Raw genomic sequence first — 19405 nt, 5'->3', positions numbered from 1 at the left:
AAAAGATAAAGACTCCGGAAAAAAAAAACTTTTCCAAAAGACCTAACATATCACAATGTTCCAGGCAGCTTGATCCACCACTCAGAGTTGGCAAGTGCGCTCATTCACAAGCACATTCATGAGACAGAAAAGATGCAGAGTAGTGTGTGCACTCACAATTCCCTACACTTGTACGTGCTGCACAATAACATTATCACATGCATTCTTCCCTAGTTTTAATTCCTGGATATTTTGGTCATCATGAAAATAAACCAAATTTGACATTATTTCCTTGCAAATGAGGGCAATGTCATGTCTGCAAATGGCAAAAAAATGGCCTACTTTCGAAAGTGCATAGTACATTCATCAAATCTTGAACAAAAAGACAAATAATATACCACATCAGGGCATTGCAAAAATCATTTCATTTAATTTCATACTGTCGAGTCCTAGCTCATATAACTTGACCACATGCATTTAGTTCTGAGCTAGCTGGCAAGTGAACCACACCCTAAATAGTCTCAGTCTGACATGTGCGACAAGTTTCATGTGTGCACATGTAATTTCTATCACTTCCTTTACATTTGAATTTGATGTAAAACTGTTAAATCTTTTCCACTCAACGATATTAAACTACTGAGTATTCTAATTTTTTTTTTAGACTCACATTTGACAAGTCATATGTACATAGAAATAAGATGTAAATTATACTTCTGTCCCAAATACAAGCTGGAAAAGCTTGCTCTCCATGATCTCACTGTAATTTCAGCCTCTTTTATTTTTTTCTTCTTTTGACATATTTGCCACCATAGTTTAGAGGAAGAAAACAGACACACATTGGATAAACATAGGTTCCTAAGAAGCTTGTTACACAATGGATTTCCTGAACAGGCATATTTCTCTCTCATGGCTAGGACATACAAAGTGTTCAATTAATTTCTTTTTTTTGTCAAATCATCAATATAATGCTACAGTGGAAATTCAGTACAATGAGATCCTTGGGACCAAGACAATCTGTTCTTTGATTATATCAGATATTTTGATGTTTCGGCAGTCAACAAACAGTATACAACAAAGGAAATGAATTCATTGGGACCGGAGAAATTAGTTTGTTATATCAGATCTCTCGATCGAGTTTCCACTGTATAATGTCTTCATGACAAATGATTTCACGGTGCTATCAATGTGCCAAAACCATCCAAAAGGTCCTTACAAACCTGTCTAGTGTAAAACAAAGATAAACAAAGCTAGCTCTATCTCCTGAGACACTGCGTCACGAGGTGGGACTACTCCCACCAAAGTATGTCACAGCTTGATTCAGTCCTATGGTAGTCATGGCAACCATCCCATACTTAAGAGCCCCTAGCATGTAGAACAGAAACACATACGACCTTGGCAAGTGAATGCTCTCGATCACTTGCGCTGCAGCTACTGTCAGCAGTGTAGCAGAGAGTCTCCTGGGGTAATGCCCCCTGACCGGGTCATAGTTGAGCGTCAAACAGCTGCACATCATCCCCGCAAAGAAGAAGGCACCGACATCCCTTGAGATGGCATAGAAAGGCGATGTGTCCATGTGCACCCACTCACGAAACACGCATCGCTTTAATGCCAGTTTCATCGACCAGTCGGGGTTGAGGCCGGCATAGCTCAGGACGTAGTATTCTAGGATCACGGATGTGATAGCAAACAGCCCTCCGAGGAAGTAACGACCGAAGCCGTAGTTTTCAACCGGATATTTTCGTACTGTAATCCCAAGCAGGACCCCTGGTGAGAAAAACAATCAGAGAATTAGGATTATGGCAAATAGGATGGTCATTTCAACATGCTAGGTAAAGATCAAGAGTCAATGATATGTTTCATGCAGTGGGGGTGTACTATGCTGTCAATTCAAGAAAATAAAAAAATTCATCATTACATATTGTATTCTCAAATGCATCTCTAAATACTACCTAGTCCCTCTGTCTGTTTGGAAAAACATGAACATTTCCTCAAATTAGACAAATACAGTAAGTCTCCATGTGTATCAACCTCTTCAAGTCATTTTTTCTGTTTACCTTTACACAGGGCTCCACACTAACTTTTTTATTTGGTGGCCCGATGGGGTCACCAAAATCATCAATTTCAAATTTTTGGTGGCCCGAGAAAACAAGAGACCCGCGGGTCTAGCGCTCACCTGAGTATCGCAAGTTCACCTTTCACGCAGTCACAAATCTAAATTATTCCCAGCTCTACCAAAATTTGACCAGGCATTCTCAAGTAGAAGATGAAAATGTACAATAAGGGCCAAAATTGTTTAAGATTCCTTAATTTGGGGGGATTGGGGCCCCCTGGGGCCCTCTGGGTGGGGCATGGTGCTCATTTTGATAAATTGAGATCCTGACCCCCTAGGGATGCTACTTGCCAAGTTTGACGAAAATCCATCATGAGGTTTTCAGGAAGAAGATGAAAATGTACAATTCAGGCCCCCATTTGGACCTTCCCAACCACCGCCCCCCCCCCCCCCCCTCACCTCTGCCCCCAAGAGGGGCACCCCTGGATCTCCTATGAACAAACTTGAAACTACAGTCATTAATGTACTCACTCATAGTATTATCTTAGCTCTATAACTTCTGATTCTAGAGAAGATTTTTAAAGATTCCTTCATTTTGGGGGTGTGGGGCCCCATGGGGGCCCCCTGGGTGGGGCATGGTGCCCATTTTAACAAATTGAGATCCTAACCCCTTAGGGATTCTACCTGCCAAGTTTGGTGAAAATGGGTCATGGGGTTCTCAAGAAGAAGATAAAAATGTACAATTTAGGCCCCATTAGGACCCCTCCTCACCCCCCACCCCTGGGTCCCAAGGGGGGCACCCCTGATTCTGCCACGAACAAACTTGAAACTACAGTCATTAATGTACTAACTCATAGTATTAACTTAGCTCTATCACTTCTGGTTCTAGAGAAGAAGATTTTTACAGATTCCTTAATTTTGGGGGGTTTGGGCCCCCTGGGGGCCCCCTGGGTGGGGCATGGTGCCCATTTTGACAAATTGAGTTCCTAACCCCCTAGGGATGCTACCTGCCAAGTTTGGTGAAAATGGGTCATGGGGTTCTTAAGAAGAAGATGAAAATGTACCATTTAGGCCCCATTAGAACCCCTCCCCACCCCCCTCCCCTGGGTCCCAAGGGGGGCACCCCTGATTCTGCCAAGAACAAACCTGAAACTACAGTCATCAATGTACTAACTCATAGTATTAACTTAGCTCTATCACTTCTGGTTCTAGAGAAGAAGATTTTTACAGATTCCTTAATTTGGGGGGGTTTGGGCCCCCTGGGGGCCCCCTAGGTGGGGCATGGTGCCCATTTTGACAAATTGAGTTCCTAACCCCCTAGGGATGCTACCTGCCAAGTTTGGTGAAAATGGGTCATGGGGTTCTTAAGAAGAAGATGAAAATGTACCATTTAGGCCCCATTAGAACCCCTCCCCACCCCCCTCCCCTGGGTCCCAAGGGGGGCACCCCTGATTCTGCCAAGAACAAACCTGAAACTACAGTCATCAATGTACTAACTCATAGTATTGACTTAGCTCTATCACTTCTGGTTCTAGAGAAGAAGATTTTTACAGATTCCTTAATTTTGGGGGGTTTGGGCCCCCTGGGGGCCCCCTGGGTGGGGCATGGTGCCCATTTTAACAAATTGAATTCCTAACCCCCTAGGGATGCTAGCTGCCAAGTTTGATGAAAATCGGTCTTGGGGTTTCCAAGAAGAAGATGAAAATGTAAAAAGTTTACGCACGACGGACGACGCACGACGCACGACGGACGACGCACGACGCACGACGGACGACGCACGACGGACGCCGGACGAAGGGCGATCGCAATAGCTCACTTGAGCCTTTGGCTCAGGTGAGCTAAAAATTTGGTGGCCCCCCCCAAAAAAATAAAAAACATTAGAATTCCTGCTTTTTTTTGATGAGTCAAATATTTAAGTTTTATCATAGTAAGAATTGGAAGCTGGACATATCTACTCATAAATAAACCTCAACAAACTCGCAACACTCACTCTCAGGCACTCATTCAGTCCTTTTCATCCATCCTTTAAAGAAATTTAACTGCTGAATGGTAAGACTAAGTATTAATATTCATTGACAGGCACATGGATTGCAACATCTTAACATAAATAAATGACACTTTTCAAAAAATTTTGGTGGCTCGAGGCGGGCCACCAAATTTGCCCTTTTTTGAAATTTGGTGGCCCGACATTCATTTTTGGTGGCCCTGGGCCATCGGGCCACCGTTAGTGTCGAGCCTTGCTTTTCAGTATAAACTCACAAGGAAAGGGAGCTGATATGAAATGCATCTTTACACTGTACTGGATCAATTATTACCGGGGTACCCATTTATCATAGATTAAGAGGAAAATATGCTTCATCACACAGTAAATCCAAAGGCTCAAAGAAGAGAATCTATGAGCAAAATCTGTACCAGAGCCACATAAATAAACTCCAAATGATTACATATTCAGGACAAATTTAACCAGTTCTCTTGAATTGCTATTCTACTATCAAAATCATACTGTATTGGTAACTTATTTGTGCTGACTTAGTTCATACTGAATCAATCAATAATGCCATCTGAATGCATCAATTTTTCCTATAAATGCATTATCCTCATCCCTCAAGAGTCATTGAATTCTTTAATACAAATACATTCATTCAGCCAAATGCGACAAAGTACAGCATTAAATTCTGAAGAAAAACAAGTTTACAGAATAGGGGAAAACAAGGTGTAAATTGTGATTCATATTGACCAAATGCATTTTATGAAGTGAGTTTGCTTGAAAAGGGCAGAGGGGAGCTTTAAAAACAGAGCTGCTGCAGTTAATATGGCAAATGACAACTTGAACATTTATTTCTAACTTGGTATTTTTGTATCAGAGTTTCCTTTTACCTTTGGGAAAGCACAATTACTGGCATGCATTGCATCCAAACAAGCAGCCCAAGTACCTGTATATTGAGAAATAATATCAAATGGGCAAATCAACTGCACCTACCATTAACTACACCAAGAATGACCTGATGGGGAAAGTGCGTTGCTATGAAGACTCGAGATATTGAGACGACTGTTGCCATGAGAGCAAAGAGAAACCACATCAACCTCTTCACTGTCGCGATGTGGTGAGAATATTTGGGTGTGGCCTCGGAGACAATGACCTCATTGATAGATGATATCAGAACAAACCAGACTGCGGAGGTGACCATCGCATGGCCAGATGGACAGCCTTATGGTTGCATAGAAGAGAGAGAATAATTTAAAGTAATTTGAAGAAATTTCATCAATTGTAAAACACTTTTTCACTGTGTACATTGATGTCCATTTACTATCCCAACTGACATGGTGAATCTCCCCCTATGGCACCCCTAAAAAGTTCAATGAAGTTAATCGAAAAATAACATGAAAATTACATAACCAAATGTTGAACTCTTATTCAAAATGACTCAAGTATGGGTTTCTGGCAGTAAAAAATAATTTCAAGAATTCCATCTCATACTATATTAAACAATTAATTTGAATTATGGGTAGGGAAAATTATACATGAATATTTGGCCTATGAAAGTTCATTTATGATTTAAGAATGTGGTTACTAGCCATAATGTAAAAATAACATTCAAACACTGTACAAGCAAAAACTGACTGAACAAAAAGAACAGAAAAACAAGGAAAAGTAGAAATTACGCGGTGCGTAATATATGTCCCCGCCGGAAGTAGCATTTAGTAGCAAAATGTACAATATAGGTAAAAAGATCAAGGTCAAAGGTCAAAGAAGTCAAAGGTCAAAATTCTATGTAGAAGTTTTGAAGCCCTCACCTAGTGCCATCACATAAAGCAAACGGAATCGAAATCGGGTTAGAAATGGCGAAGGAGTAGCATTTGGTAGCAAAATGTACAATACAGGTAAAAAATCAAGGTCAGAGGTCAAAGAAGTCAAAGGTCAAAATTCTGTGTAGAAGTTTTGAAGCCCTCACCTAGTGCCATCACTTAAAGCAAACGGAATTGAAATCGGGTTACAAATGGCGAAGGAGTAGCATTTTGTAGCAAAATGTACAATATAGGTCAAAAATCAAGGTCAGAGGTCAAAGAAGTCAAAGGTCAAAATTCTGTGTAGAAGTTTTGAAGCCCTCACCTAGTGCCATCACATAAAGCAAACGGAATCAAAATCGGGTTAGAAATGGCGAAGGAGTAGCATTTTGTAGGCAATGTACAATATAGGTCAAAAATCAAGGTCAAAGGTCAAAGAAGTCAAAGGTCAAAATTCTGTGTAGAAGTTTTGAAGCCCTCACCTAGTGCCATCATATAAAGCAAACGGAAGCAAAATCGGGTTAGAAATGGCGAAGGAGTAGCATTTTGAAGCAAAATGTACAATATAGGTCAAAGGTCAAGGTCAAAGGTCACAACTGAAATTCTGTATAGAAGTTTCAAAGCTCCTATGTAGTGCTATCATATAAAGCAAACAGAAACAAAATCGGGTTAGAAATGGCGAAGGAGTAGCATTTTGAAAATTTTGATCACACACGGACGCACGGACGGACAGACGGACACACACACGTACGGAGCCCGTTTCATAGTCCCCTGCTCGAACTCGTTTGGCGGGGACAAAAAATGAATGTGTTACAGAATTGTAAAGTTCTAGTAGAACAATTGTCCCTTAGCAACAAATTTATCAATCATGTTTATAAATCCGAACAACTCTCTGAAAGGTTTGTTGTTGTACCAGGCAGCAGCGAACATAAAGTGGGCAGTAAAATGATTTAAAAACTGTTATAAAATGGGTTCAAGAACGCAGCCAATAGGAAGCGCTGAAATGAGTCACGTGGGCTTTGATTACTTTAGTACCATTGCACTGCAGTACCAGTGCGCACTCAATCAGTTGTTACAAGTGCGTCGCGCACTACTTTACGCGCTGTCAATCCTGTAAACAACTTCTAGTTCGGGCTGCCGGCCGGCCTTTCTTGTGTGCATACCATATTATGTGGCGTACGTATACAGTACTCTTATACGTACAGTACTTACATGTGCGGGATTTCCGAGTGCGACGTGCTTGACTCGACTCTCTCGAGCGAGTGCTACATGTAGCTGACTGGTATTGACCCACAAAGGTACGTGAAAAATGCTGTTAGTTTTCGACCCATTTTATAAAACAAATGATGCACAGGATTATTTCGTGGCGTTAGTGGAGATGCAGCTCACTCTTGGGTATTTACAATGTAGTGCAACATGCACTCGGATTTGCCTCGTGCATGTTTCACAATTGTAAATACCCTCGAGTGCGCTACGCCTCCACTAACACACTCTATCCTGTGCATCATTTGTATAATATCAAGGGAAATGAGAAGGGATATTAAGACAGACAAAAGGCATATAGGCCTATATACAATTACAGTGCTCTGTATAGGTGTTGGTAAAAATGTCCATGGTACTGCAAAAGAGTGTAGCTGCTCTAAATTACAAGCTGTTCATGACTATCAGAAGAAGAAAAGATTATATGACATACACACCTGGTCCAGTTTCACAGGTCAGCCTGAACTGCTTTATGAAAGGACGCTCTTCTCCGAAAAAGACTGGACTTTCCATGACCCACCAGTAGGGGCGCTGTCCAATCAAGATCCTTAGAAAATTGAGAGAAAAACAGATATGCAGAGATGTATTAAATTTACAATAAAACCATCCAAACACACATTTTATATATCAACAGAAAACAATGAGAATGACTAATTATTGGAACTGATTTACATAGTGCATAGAAACTAGACACATAATTGCAGAAATCAATAGATCTAGGCTGTACAAGTGTAATTAAAATGTAGAGGTTCTACTGCAAATGTGAGTACCACTGGTACTCAACGACTGTAAAATGTCAAGCAGTGCAGCAGTGGTGTCACTGTCTGTGATACATGTGCAGTTTACAGCTTGTATACAGGTCAAACTCTTATGGTTCTATGTATGTTCGGCATGTTCACTCGAGTAAGCCACCAAAACGGAGAAATGAAATTTCCGAAGTCTTACCATTTCAAGACTGCATTCAGCCATTCCGACACGACAGCAACCCACAACACCTGCAGCCCAGCTTTGGCGTTGATGAAACAGAAAGCTATCGGGAAGTACAGCAGAAACGCATTGCGGGGGTCGCCTAAATGTGATATGGTCAACATCACTCCTTCGTAATTTGAGAAGCTTTCTTGAAGCCTCTGAAGAAAGTGAATCTCCGATTTCTGAAGCTCTTCCATTTCCTATTCACAGATGATACTATCTATGCAATTAGCTAGGAAGATATGATATACCGTGACCAAAGATCGCAGGATCCTAGCCGTGACCCACACGTAAGAAACGGCGTACGTTGGATCGTGTGTACACACCACCAAAGATTGAGTGTTACGATCTTTGTACACACGCGGGACAGACACCGCTGCTGTGCAGTGACTTCGTACTTCGTCGTAATACGCGCAATCGCACAGCAGACAACACGTGGGTCAAAGACAAACGATGTATCGGTCAAAAGATTTCGGGGGAGGTGAGACGAGACTCACTAAAAACCATGTGAACTTACTTGGTTGTTGTAATCGCTGATGATGATGATGATGATGATGATGACGACGATGATGACGATGATGACGATGATGATGATGTTGAATGTTCTTGTATCTGGGAGACTTTTGTTTTTGAATTGTAGTGGGAAAGGAAAACTCTGCCCTCGACATCTTGTAAATTTTCACCCACCTTCAATTTCTGTCCCATTTCTGCAGGCCTATCACTTATCATCGAATTACTACTCTTTTAGGTTTATACATAGACCTTTCAGAACAAAATTAGGGCCCTAAAGGATTGATTTTAATTGAATAATTTAAACATTGAAAGACTGAATAGCTAGACTCCTGTTATTGGGGACCTTTTTTTTTTTTCTTCAATCAATTGTATTGTCAAAGAGTCTAGCGGTCTTTTTTTTTTTAGGTTTCTGAAATGAAAAAAAAAAATACTACAGGATCTACGTGTTCAAGTTGACTTGTGCATGGTTTGTAAAATCAAGAAAACAAGAGCTTCGTTTGAATGTAACAAGTTACAATAAACTCTCGATGAAAAGTTTCCACGGAAACAGTTGTGTTGCGTTGGTCGTAATCTTTCCCCTCTCAAAATTCCTCAGAGTGGAAATCAATCTATTAGTATATAAGACTGGGGTGAGGGACCAATCCAGCATTAGATATTGAATATACATGTATGTAATATATTGACTTTTAAATCTATCAGATTTAGAGTTTTGATCTAATTTTGGATTTACAACTCTGGTATGGAAATTAGAAGATGTGCATACTTGTAACTAAATGAAAATCGTGTTCTGAGTCAATGACGTAGCAAGACGGTGTTACCCTACCCCTTCTTGCCCTAATTATCAGTCATTTTATCTAAGTTACTACAATTTTATAATCTCTGATATAGGTATGCCATGGATTAGCGATTCCTTTATAGCTGAATTCGCTCCATAAAACATTTGTATGGTAATGTACGATTAAACGTGGTTTGTGTATGGGTCAACCTATTTGGTGATAGTATTATTAACGCAGGCATAAACCTCATCTGATTTGCAAGTAGAGTATGTAGGTAACAGAAAACATTTATGGAGTTTTACATTATGCCAACTGAGTCGGTTTTATGTCATGCTATTGTTTCTTCCAGTTTGTCATACTGACATAGCATGTACCTATGTACAGGTATTTATTTCTTTTTCTCCACATTTTTTTTAAACACCATTATTTACATATGTGAAAATCCATCATTGACTTTCCTGTAATGTCTTATTTATTTGACAATTAAATAAATTGAATTGAATTGATTTCAATTGAATTGAAATCGTTGCTATTACGTGTACTATGTCGTGAAGACACGGGGTGTGATTAGAATGTTTAATTATCTCTCTCCTAAACTGTACATCCAGTGTCAATCAAACTTCGATTGTTTTTGTTTTATCTCCATGAGGTTTACTTGAAAAGGGAATGACATTTCATTTTATTGCATTTTCTCTCAATCCCAAATGAATTGTGTATATCATAAAATTAGGTGTTTTTTTTTTTACTTTGTTATACGTAACACAGTAATTGTTATCGAATAGACTATATTCCCAGTCGGTTGTATCAAAAAGTACTTTGTCAATTTGTCATTCTTTATTTTCATATAATTTAGGCCACTTGAACATGAATACAAAAATTAGCTCAAAGTCAAACATAATCCCCTGGTAATCTGATACATTCTATTTGTTATTTGATTCCCATTTTTATCTCTTTGCTGTCACTGGAATTGACCGAAAAGAGTGATTTATTTAAAATATATAGGCCTATATATATATATATATATATATATATATATATATCGATGATGTAACGGGTGTGTGCTATACTTGTTTTTTTTTAACTGTGCTGATGGAGGATGACCGACATAAAAAAAAAAAATGGTGCACATGAGTGCGATGAACTTTGGCAAAACCACGGATCTCTACCACAGAAAATACGCGGTTTTGCTCCCCCACCCCCTCAAAGAAAAAAGTCTTGTCGTATTAGATACAGAGATATATGACTTTCCTAAATCCAATTGCAGCTCTTACGAAAGACTCTAAATTTGGCATAATCTTATTTTGAGTCAATATAAAAAATTACTAAAATTTATGGTTATGTGATTTCAAAAGAAAAGGTCTTGCTGAAGGCCAGTAATTTGACAGACGAGAGGCCTCGCATTATATGAAATGCATAGGAAAAGTAAAAAACCAGAGACTGGACAAATTCGAGATACCGTGGTTTTGCCAAATCACATATAGCCTTTTTGTTTCGCTTTATTGTTGCTGTTGCTGTTGTTGTTGTTTTGTTTTGTTTCGTTTGTTTGTTCGTTTGTTTGTATTTTGCTTCGCGTGTCATGACGCCAGATTATCTAAAAAGGTATTTGTCATGTTTATTTTTTCCTTTTATTATACATGCGAAACACTTTTGGCGTCACCTTTTAAAGATAATACAAATTATAAGTCATTAAAACTTTATTTTGTTATCAACATTTTGCAAACGCTTTGCACATTGTCAATATTGTATATTGAGACGGATGGGTGATGTTCGTTATTTCGAAGGTTCGTTCATCCGAAAATGAAATAAGTTTTGTCATTTCAAAGATAAACAATTTTCTATGCCTACATAGATGTTCGTGAAACCGAAAATGAATAGGGTTCATTAATCCAAAGGTTCGGTAATCCGAAAAAGAAAAGAAGTCATGTGGTAACGAACCTTTGCAACCAATATACAGATGCCAATTTCATTCTCTATCTGGAATCAATATAACTGGTGAAATATGGTGTTGATACATGGGAGTTTTCATTGAAGATGTCTTATAAGTACTTTTATGAAATAAAGGGCATGAATTGTTACATCTGTCGCTGTTTAAGTCAAATCCAAAAGATTTATTTGACGCAAGCTTATACACAGTGCATTGACGTGCAAAAGAATATCAGTTCAACACAATTACTCACATGAAAAGAGTGACCTTAGTTTCGTGCATGTATCCCACACAATAATTAACTAATGTTCCTTTGAGCATCAAAGTGTAAACACCACTCCATACTCATTTACAGTTTGCAATTTTGTTGTTTTTGTGAGCTCACATGATATATCCATTGCCAAGAAAATTTCACTCGAAACCTCATAGTGACTATATGGTTCTTCTTCATTTCTTTCTCAATTCATTAAAATCTGCGCATTATACTGTGAAAAACGGTCATTATTCCAGAGAAATCAGTTTTATTTTCAAACACTGCGTCTTATTCTACTTGTATCCATTCTGTCGAGTACAAAAAGTGTACTGAAAATTATAACATATACCTCGCTTGATACCACCAATGTTGTCAAAATAACTATAAATGTGCAGACCTCTCTTTGAACAAACTAAAAAAAAAAAATGAGGAGACAAAGCACTAACGTCGATGAAAATTAATCGTTGTAACTGGCATCGTCCTATCAATAAAAGGCCTTCGTCAGTTGTTCGTGTGACGTTATCTTCACAGTCTGTTATACGAGTTCTTCAGAAAGTTGCTGCTTGAATTAAAACTCGTCATAAGTTCTTGCAATCCTTTTCATACAGATTCTCTTCTTTCGTGACATTGTCATGTTGTTGTTTTTTTTCTAATACGAGATCATTCTTCTGCTAAAATGCGCATATACATATACGATTAATGAATTTAACATGCAGTCTTTAACATCATACGGAAGTGAGAAATTTCAGAAATAAAGGGAACAATTGAAAATCTACAAATCACTTCCATCAGTTTCAGACCGTCATCTTTCAATATACAAGAAAATATTCAGTCAATATGATGTGACTAAATAACGAAAAATTGTAAGACGCGGATGAAGAATCCAACTGCATAGAAACAATCTCTTCGCCTTTGCCTTTGGTCACGTGAATGAAATAAAGTTGAAATATCCCCACATTGCTTCGGAGTATACATCATAGTAGATTGATCGACAATATTCAATCTTAAAAAAGTATCGGTACGTTGTGAAATATAGTGTTCTGCGATTATACGTTTTTATATAATTACACACAAAATGACAATACGAAATGTGATATATACTTGAAAGTTTTGCTCGTTGTTGCACAAAGGTAATAAAATACATATGAGCGGATTGTAACCAGCTAATAAATCCTTATGAAATCATTTTCTGCTGACATCATTATCAGAGACTACACAAGTAAAACATGATTGCCTTGTCTTTGAAAACAAAAACAAAAACCGGGCAATGGTGCTATCACGAGGATCCAGGTTGCCATTTTATTTTCATATCCTGGATTACACATGGTAAGATAAAACACCGTTGCTGATAGAATAACAACACAATATTTTAACGAGAAATATAATATGATAATGTGCATCCATTGATATACCATTTCATAAAAAATGATTACTTTAAGTATCAATGCCTGAGTACAGATGATACCCACAGTTTACATTGTTAGTGAGTAAAATATCACTTGCTTTTCTTGTACATTTCTTCTTTTTTTCATCTCAGTAAACAGGTTCGAAGAAAGGAAGTATATCCTGAGTGCCAACAATTCCTGAAGTGAAATTAAAAACAAAGCTGTAAGGGACATCGTCTCCATTTTCATATTAACCTACTTCTGAAGATGAGAGGCACAGGCCCTATATACTATACGATCGCTGTCATTTCACACCACCATCATAATACTATGTTCTTCCTAACTTACTCCCAAATATTCTTTGACGTGGGCCATTTATATTGATAGATAAGTGCATTTCGTATTTTACATAATGTCACGAAAGACGGGTAAATAGGGGGAGTCGCTTTAGAAAAAAAATCACATATTTTCGTCAAATGATAAATCAAATGAATTTTTCCCTTAAAGAAGAACAATTAACCATCAATGCCCTAAACTCCCCATTGAAATAACGGTTCGTTTGATTTTAAATCTTCTTATTCATTGCTAATTGCTGTTCTTTGTTCCCATAACGCAGTAGACACCACCACCCAATGAACCTTCGTGTTGTATTGTATGCGTACGTCGATTCGTGCTTTTCATTGCAAGATGTACATTCATATTCAAAAGCACCTTATTATACAAAGTAAGGAAATGACTTAAATGACAGAAAATTCAACTGAGGTATAAATGATCAATAACAATATCCCTAAGCGTGCAAACATTCCCTGATGATAATGAACTTCATCGCATCTTCACAACATTCATTAACAATTTCATTCGAAAGCCTTTGACAGCAACCACACATCAGTGAATATGATCAACAAATTAAAACGAGTGGTGTTTCGTGTGTTCCTCATTAGACCATATACAGTAGTATAATGCCTGGCGCTCTTGAACTTGAAAGGCTGCCATTGACGAAGACGTGTGATATGCACGTGAGATTATACAACGCGATGCTTCGAAGGTCCCTAAGCTCCACTTGACTACGTTTGGCCACTCAAAACAGCTGAATGAAGAAGTACATCAGAGGGAACAGCAGAGCTACAATCGAAGGCTTGAGAATTGTTCCGCTTCCGAATGTATATGGATCTGGGTGAGACAATTCAAACAAAACAAAACAAAAAAAAAATCCATGATTATTTGGAGGTGTTTAGAGATAATTCTGTGCATGTTGATTTCAGTCCATTCGATGTCTCCCATGACTAAGCGATACTTACCATGACGGAGCCAGATGCAGGTGAAATTGTATACAAAATGTCTTTGTTTTTATTCCAAAGTATGTTACCATTCATTGGGTCTAGGTATGTCTTTGTATGCTGAAATAATATACCTGCGTCCGATGTCCTGTAAACAGGGAAAACTCAGCATTGCACACGAAACACGATAATCATGTTTTGTTCTCAAGTCCAGAGCATAAATGTGTCGTAAACTTATCAATTACCCTGCTGTATTTTCTTTTTCAACATTGTAATTCGTTATTCTTTTATTAAGTATCCTGGAAGTATTATGCGCTAAAAACCTCGGGAACGCTATTTAGAATGCTGATGAATGATTCAAAGCGAGAGATGGCAAAGCATTTTAATAATCCTAGGCTGTTGATACTGTTAGTAGTAGTATGCTCTGTATCATCAGCATCATTATAAATGACTAAAAAGTTCCAATGGTAGTATGGTACATAGACCAATGGTGTTGCTATTTGTTTTTCACTGAGTGATCATAAATAATATGTGACATTTTCACACAAACCACACTGTGTGAACCTGAGTTTGTTCCATATAAGCATGATAAATTGAATTGAGTTTATTTCCAAATTTCACATCAGGCATTAAAACAACATACAACATTGGTAATACACATACAAAAAAAAAATACCGAACATACAATATGATAGTGGAGGAATCAGAAAATGCAAACAAAAGAGGCTTGTTCATAGTTATCCCCTTTGATAAAGTAATTCCGTCGATCCACGTCTTACAAACGTTTTTTTTTTTTTTTTTTTTTTTTATGAAACACTTTTCCATCGTCATATTTACTTATTTTTTGTTTACAACTGCAAATATTCATTGTTCCCTTTTTCTTTATAATATTACTCCTACATACATTTTGAATCATTTTCAATGATTTGTCCATCCAAATAAATTGTTAAAACATTGATGTATACCTCGTATTGTGTATTTCTTTTTATTGATGGAAACATAAATAATTGAATTGAACTGAATTGAATTGAACAGGCTGTGGACATTGCGTTATGACGCTTTGTCTATCACGTAATTCGACGTGTCAATTTTGAAAGAGCCTGTATTCTATATTGACAAAAACCGTGGCAAAAACCGTAATTCTATGCTTTGATGCTTGTTGGACATGGGGGTCTTACCATCTGGATAGTACATCTCATCCCATCCAGGTTCGTCCCCGTTTTCGGCGTTCTTCTCCTCCAGGTAATCAATAAGCGGCTGGAAGTAATTCACCAGCGCTGATGCGTCCATGATGCGGACTCCGGTGATGGCTTCCATAGCCTCGGGCCACGGTTGGCTTGAGCCCATCTTAAGCATGTCGCTGGAGATCAAAGTAGCATTTAACAATGATGATGAAAAATGTCGTTGTTGTTTTTTTCGCACTTCAAAACCTACTCTACCTTTTCGTCCAAGCATATACGCTAAAAGTAAACTTGGTCTACTGAGCTCTCGAAATATTGGCTTCCTCGTTACTTATGTTAATTCCAAAGCCATGGCAACGAGGGGGTGACAGGTCATTCTATATTCTGTCTTCAAAATTGAATTCTCATGAATTTTTCTGTTTAATATTTCATAGGTTTATTTGCACGATCATTACCAATGTTATCAGTGCCATTATTGTGATATCACGAACGTTATTGTAATCTTTAATACCTTTATCGTCATCGTTAACATTACACCTGGCATTTCGATTACCAACATTGCCATCATGAATTTAATACGATCATCCATTCTCATCTCATACTGTACATTACAAGACTTGGATAGCGGTAAATAAAGTTTACTGTCCCCATTAACCCCCTTAGTACCTCAAACTCAACATGACATCGACACTCCTTTAAACGGGTTGCCGATGGTGAGGCGAGAGTTAACGTCACATCACACTTACGACAACAGCGTGCCGGCTTCCTCAGACCGATAGATGTCGCATTTATGGAGTGGGCCGGTGTGGCCGGCGGCGTCGCAGAGCGCCTGGTGGAACTGGAACTGAATGACAAAGCTGATGAAGTACCTGAGGAGGCAAGGTGAGAATAGATCGAAGCGCATCAGCTTTAGGAAGAGAAATGGAAATGAAATTGAGGCAACCTTTATTCCCTACTAACATTTAAGTTTTACTTATATTACCAGATAATGACAGTATAGGCCTACCCCGAGGTTAGTTGCCTTTAAAGAATTAATCCTAACCGCAGATTCACTTTGTTAACAGATCTAAAGTGCGATTCAACATTCTTTTTCCGAATTGGCTTCAATCAGTTACCATAGAGTGATAATGAAAGAGAGGAAAATGGAAGACATTTCGTCACAATCCGGACCCGAGATAAGTAAATTGTACAAGTGGATGAGTCACGTGTTTTTACGTAGCACATTATGTAAATTAAATGATTTGGTGATGTCATACCGTCACTAGTCTCCCAATGATCTATACACACAAAGAGATTTAACTGCAGCATTGTTTTTTACTGACATGAACTTAACAAAAGAATGTGTTCTTTCCTCATTGTGTCATTATAAATTGTAACGTTTATGTGTGCAGAGCTGCCAAAATGTCACCATAGCTTGCATACAGCACTGATAAAGTTAGATTTCCGGCTTATTACATAGAAAAACAGTGACCCACTCAGAGATGGTAAAATTTGGTCCACAACCTCGCCATAAAGATATTGACGAAAGTCAACAGCTGGTCAATATCATACTGCAAAATAAAGTGGCCACTTTAATGCGAACGTTGATGGTCTACACGAAAACCCAACCGTGAGATAAAGGCCATGTCGTCTGCATGCGATGCAGATCAAGGAGAATAGATGAAAGCGGCGCCATGGGTAAAATACTTACCTGATGTAAGGTACATCAGCTGGAATGTGGTACTTGGCGGCCGGGTCGAAGTGTTCTTCCGTGCGATTGGTTGGTGGAATGATGCCTTGATATAGCAGTCTAGGGAGAGGAGAATGGGAAAGGGGAGATGGATAGGGGGTAGATGGGGGAAGAAAAGCAATTAAAATTTGGCCTATATCTTAGGTGAGTCTTTTGGGCGTGCCTCACTTACGGCAGGAGACATCGAAAATTGCAATTCATAATATCACATACATACTAAGTACACCCACTTTTTAGTATCATGTTACATAATTGTGTGTGTGTGTGTTGTGGATGTGTGTGTGGGTGTGTGTGTGTGGGTGTGTGTTTGTGTGTGCATGTTTTATGTGTGATGCACATTACTGCGCAGCGTAGTTGTATAATAAGAGTCGACTTTATAAAACAATGATTGCATAAATTACCCCTCCAAACCGTCCAAAAATGCCATTGTTTGACGCTTGAACGGTCAAGAGAAATCGAGAGAAATAATGTAGGAAGATAAAGCATTATATAGATAGATGGACAACGAGATCAATCGATAGATAGATAGAAAGAAAAAAATTGATAGAAATAGGAACAGAAAAAGAAGGAAATAAAATACAAGAGAGAGAGAGAGAGAGAGAGAGAGAGAGAGACTAAACAAATTCTGAATACACCTGAGTTTCCACCATTCCTCGTTGAACATGTCCTCAGTCGTGGTCTCATCAAAGACACGCCACCTCCACTGGTCCATGAGATATCCGAATGGCAGGAAGGCAATCTTATCCAGAGCCATGCTCATGAGGAAGTTCAGATCCGCCTCTGTGGGGTGAAGGAATGCAGGCAGGTGAAAGAGTTGGATGGTATACAGGTGGTATACAACTGTAATAATTCATCGTCATACAGGTATCACCGTTTTCTCAATCTTATCGTGGCCCAGTCTTGTTATCGGTGAGGAAAAGAACTCACATTATAGTGTTCTCTATACATAAGGTTTTGTGTAACCAGTTGCAAAGTGGAAGGTACAACCCCGGGTTCGGTATACATTGTATTTATGTTCTTGGTTTGGAAGGAGAATAATGAGACGAAAGATGATAAGAAGAAGCCTTTCATCGTTTCTGTTCGTCTTTCTATTATTTGGCATTTATCATTATTTGAATTGTCACGATACAATGACAGTCTTCGTAATTTTGCCAAAGCTTTCAATTTACAGACTGATTTAACAAACTCATGTGCATTGGATTGGATGATGTGTTTAGGCCTTTGTTCGGAATATGACTTATTTTACTATATTAAAGGGCAAGTTTAGAATTTTTTGCGAAATTTTAATGACTTAATAACAGGAAAGCACGTCTACTCTATTTTGACATCGAACATGATGGACTGACACAAACAAATCAACAGACATAAGAGGAATGTATCACTTTGACAACATGACACTAAATGCTTGATTTTCGTATCGCAGCATAAAACACCAAATTGCCAAACGTTACACGGGAAATAAACACGCGTGCACTACAACGGATACACTGATGTACACAGATGAAGTGATGTAATGGGGTTGTACTCTCAGTACGAGACACATCTGGGAATGACCCGGTACAACAGATATGGCCAGTTTGTATAACGATGAAGATGCATGTTGCTGGGAAAATGCAACCCACTCCCTGTATGACATTCGGATATTCATGAGTATTTTGGACAAAACATAATTATGCAAATGCATGTATTGTGATGAGAGAAATTTTTCTGTTTTGAGAGCTCTTATAAGCACACATAATATATGTATGTATATAATGTAATATATTTATGTATATATGTATTATAGGCTCCTTATAATTCGTTTTCATCAACCTATCTATCTTAGTAATTATTCAAACAGCTTTCAATCATAAACGACAAACTAACAGATAAAGTGTGCTTGCCTGTAAGAAACGCGCTGTTTACTGCTCTTTGAATAATATTCTTCAAATAGACTCTTATTCCATTCTTTGTTAATAATCATACCATTGTGTTGAAAGAATTGTCCCTTGTGAGTATTTCAAGGTGGAGCCAAGGCGCAGGATATACTCATATCCTTGCATTCACGTCAAAAACATCAATGTTAGCAAAAATAAACAGTGATCTTAGAAACAGAAATGGATACATTAATTACATCACCCCATTCAGACAGAAATAACGTATAAAGGTGAATGAGGCAGGAACTCAAGTATTCGAATGTCACACTGTACTGGATGAAAGCGGGAGATTATAAGCATTTTGTTTTTAAATCACCAACGACAGGATTAGCGCTGCTATGCCGTTTTGATGGGTTATTGAATCTTGTACTTAGAGACGTTTTCCGTTCTGCGGTTTGGCAAATCGG

At 38.4% G+C, this 19405-nt stretch overlaps 2 protein-coding genes across 2 annotated transcripts in view; both read right to left on the bottom strand.

The window, feature by feature from the left end:
* Window positions 1-495: 495 nt before the first annotated feature.
* Window positions 496-8241, bottom strand: LOC139741895 (glucose-6-phosphatase 3-like). The gene is made up of 4 exons (XM_071652470.1): window positions 8021-8241; window positions 7513-7622; window positions 5010-5237; window positions 496-1743 (listed from the first exon to the last, which is right to left on the bottom strand). Exons 1-4 carry the CDS (start codon window positions 8239-8241, stop codon window positions 1253-1255), a joined length of 1050 nt encoding a protein of 349 aa, XP_071508571.1. The 3' UTR covers window positions 496-1252.
* Window positions 8242-13973: 5732 nt separating this feature from the next.
* The window catches only part of LOC139741887 (angiotensin-converting enzyme-like), a 65056-nt gene continuing 59624 nt past the window's right edge, over window positions 13974-19405 (bottom strand). The window contains exons 9-13 of the mRNA XM_071652462.1: window positions 17718-17862; window positions 17044-17142; window positions 16100-16222; window positions 15351-15532; window positions 13974-14065 (exon numbers count right to left, since the gene is read on the bottom strand). Coding sequence (XP_071508563.1) covers window positions 13974-14065; window positions 15351-15532; window positions 16100-16222; window positions 17044-17142; window positions 17718-17862 — 641 coding nt within the window. The remainder of the gene's footprint in view (window positions 14066-15350; window positions 15533-16099; window positions 16223-17043; window positions 17143-17717; window positions 17863-19405) is intronic.

This window comes from Diadema antillarum, unplaced genomic scaffold (genome assembly GCF_040938485.1).
Source record: "Diadema antillarum isolate AM-2024a unplaced genomic scaffold, OU_Dant_1.0 seq00000961_RagTag, whole genome shotgun sequence".
In the NCBI taxonomy this organism is placed as follows: domain Eukaryota; kingdom Metazoa; phylum Echinodermata; class Echinoidea; order Diadematoida; family Diadematidae; genus Diadema; species Diadema antillarum.
The sequence above is the reverse complement of the archived record's forward strand: the minus strand, read 5'-3'. Positions and strand labels throughout refer to the sequence as shown.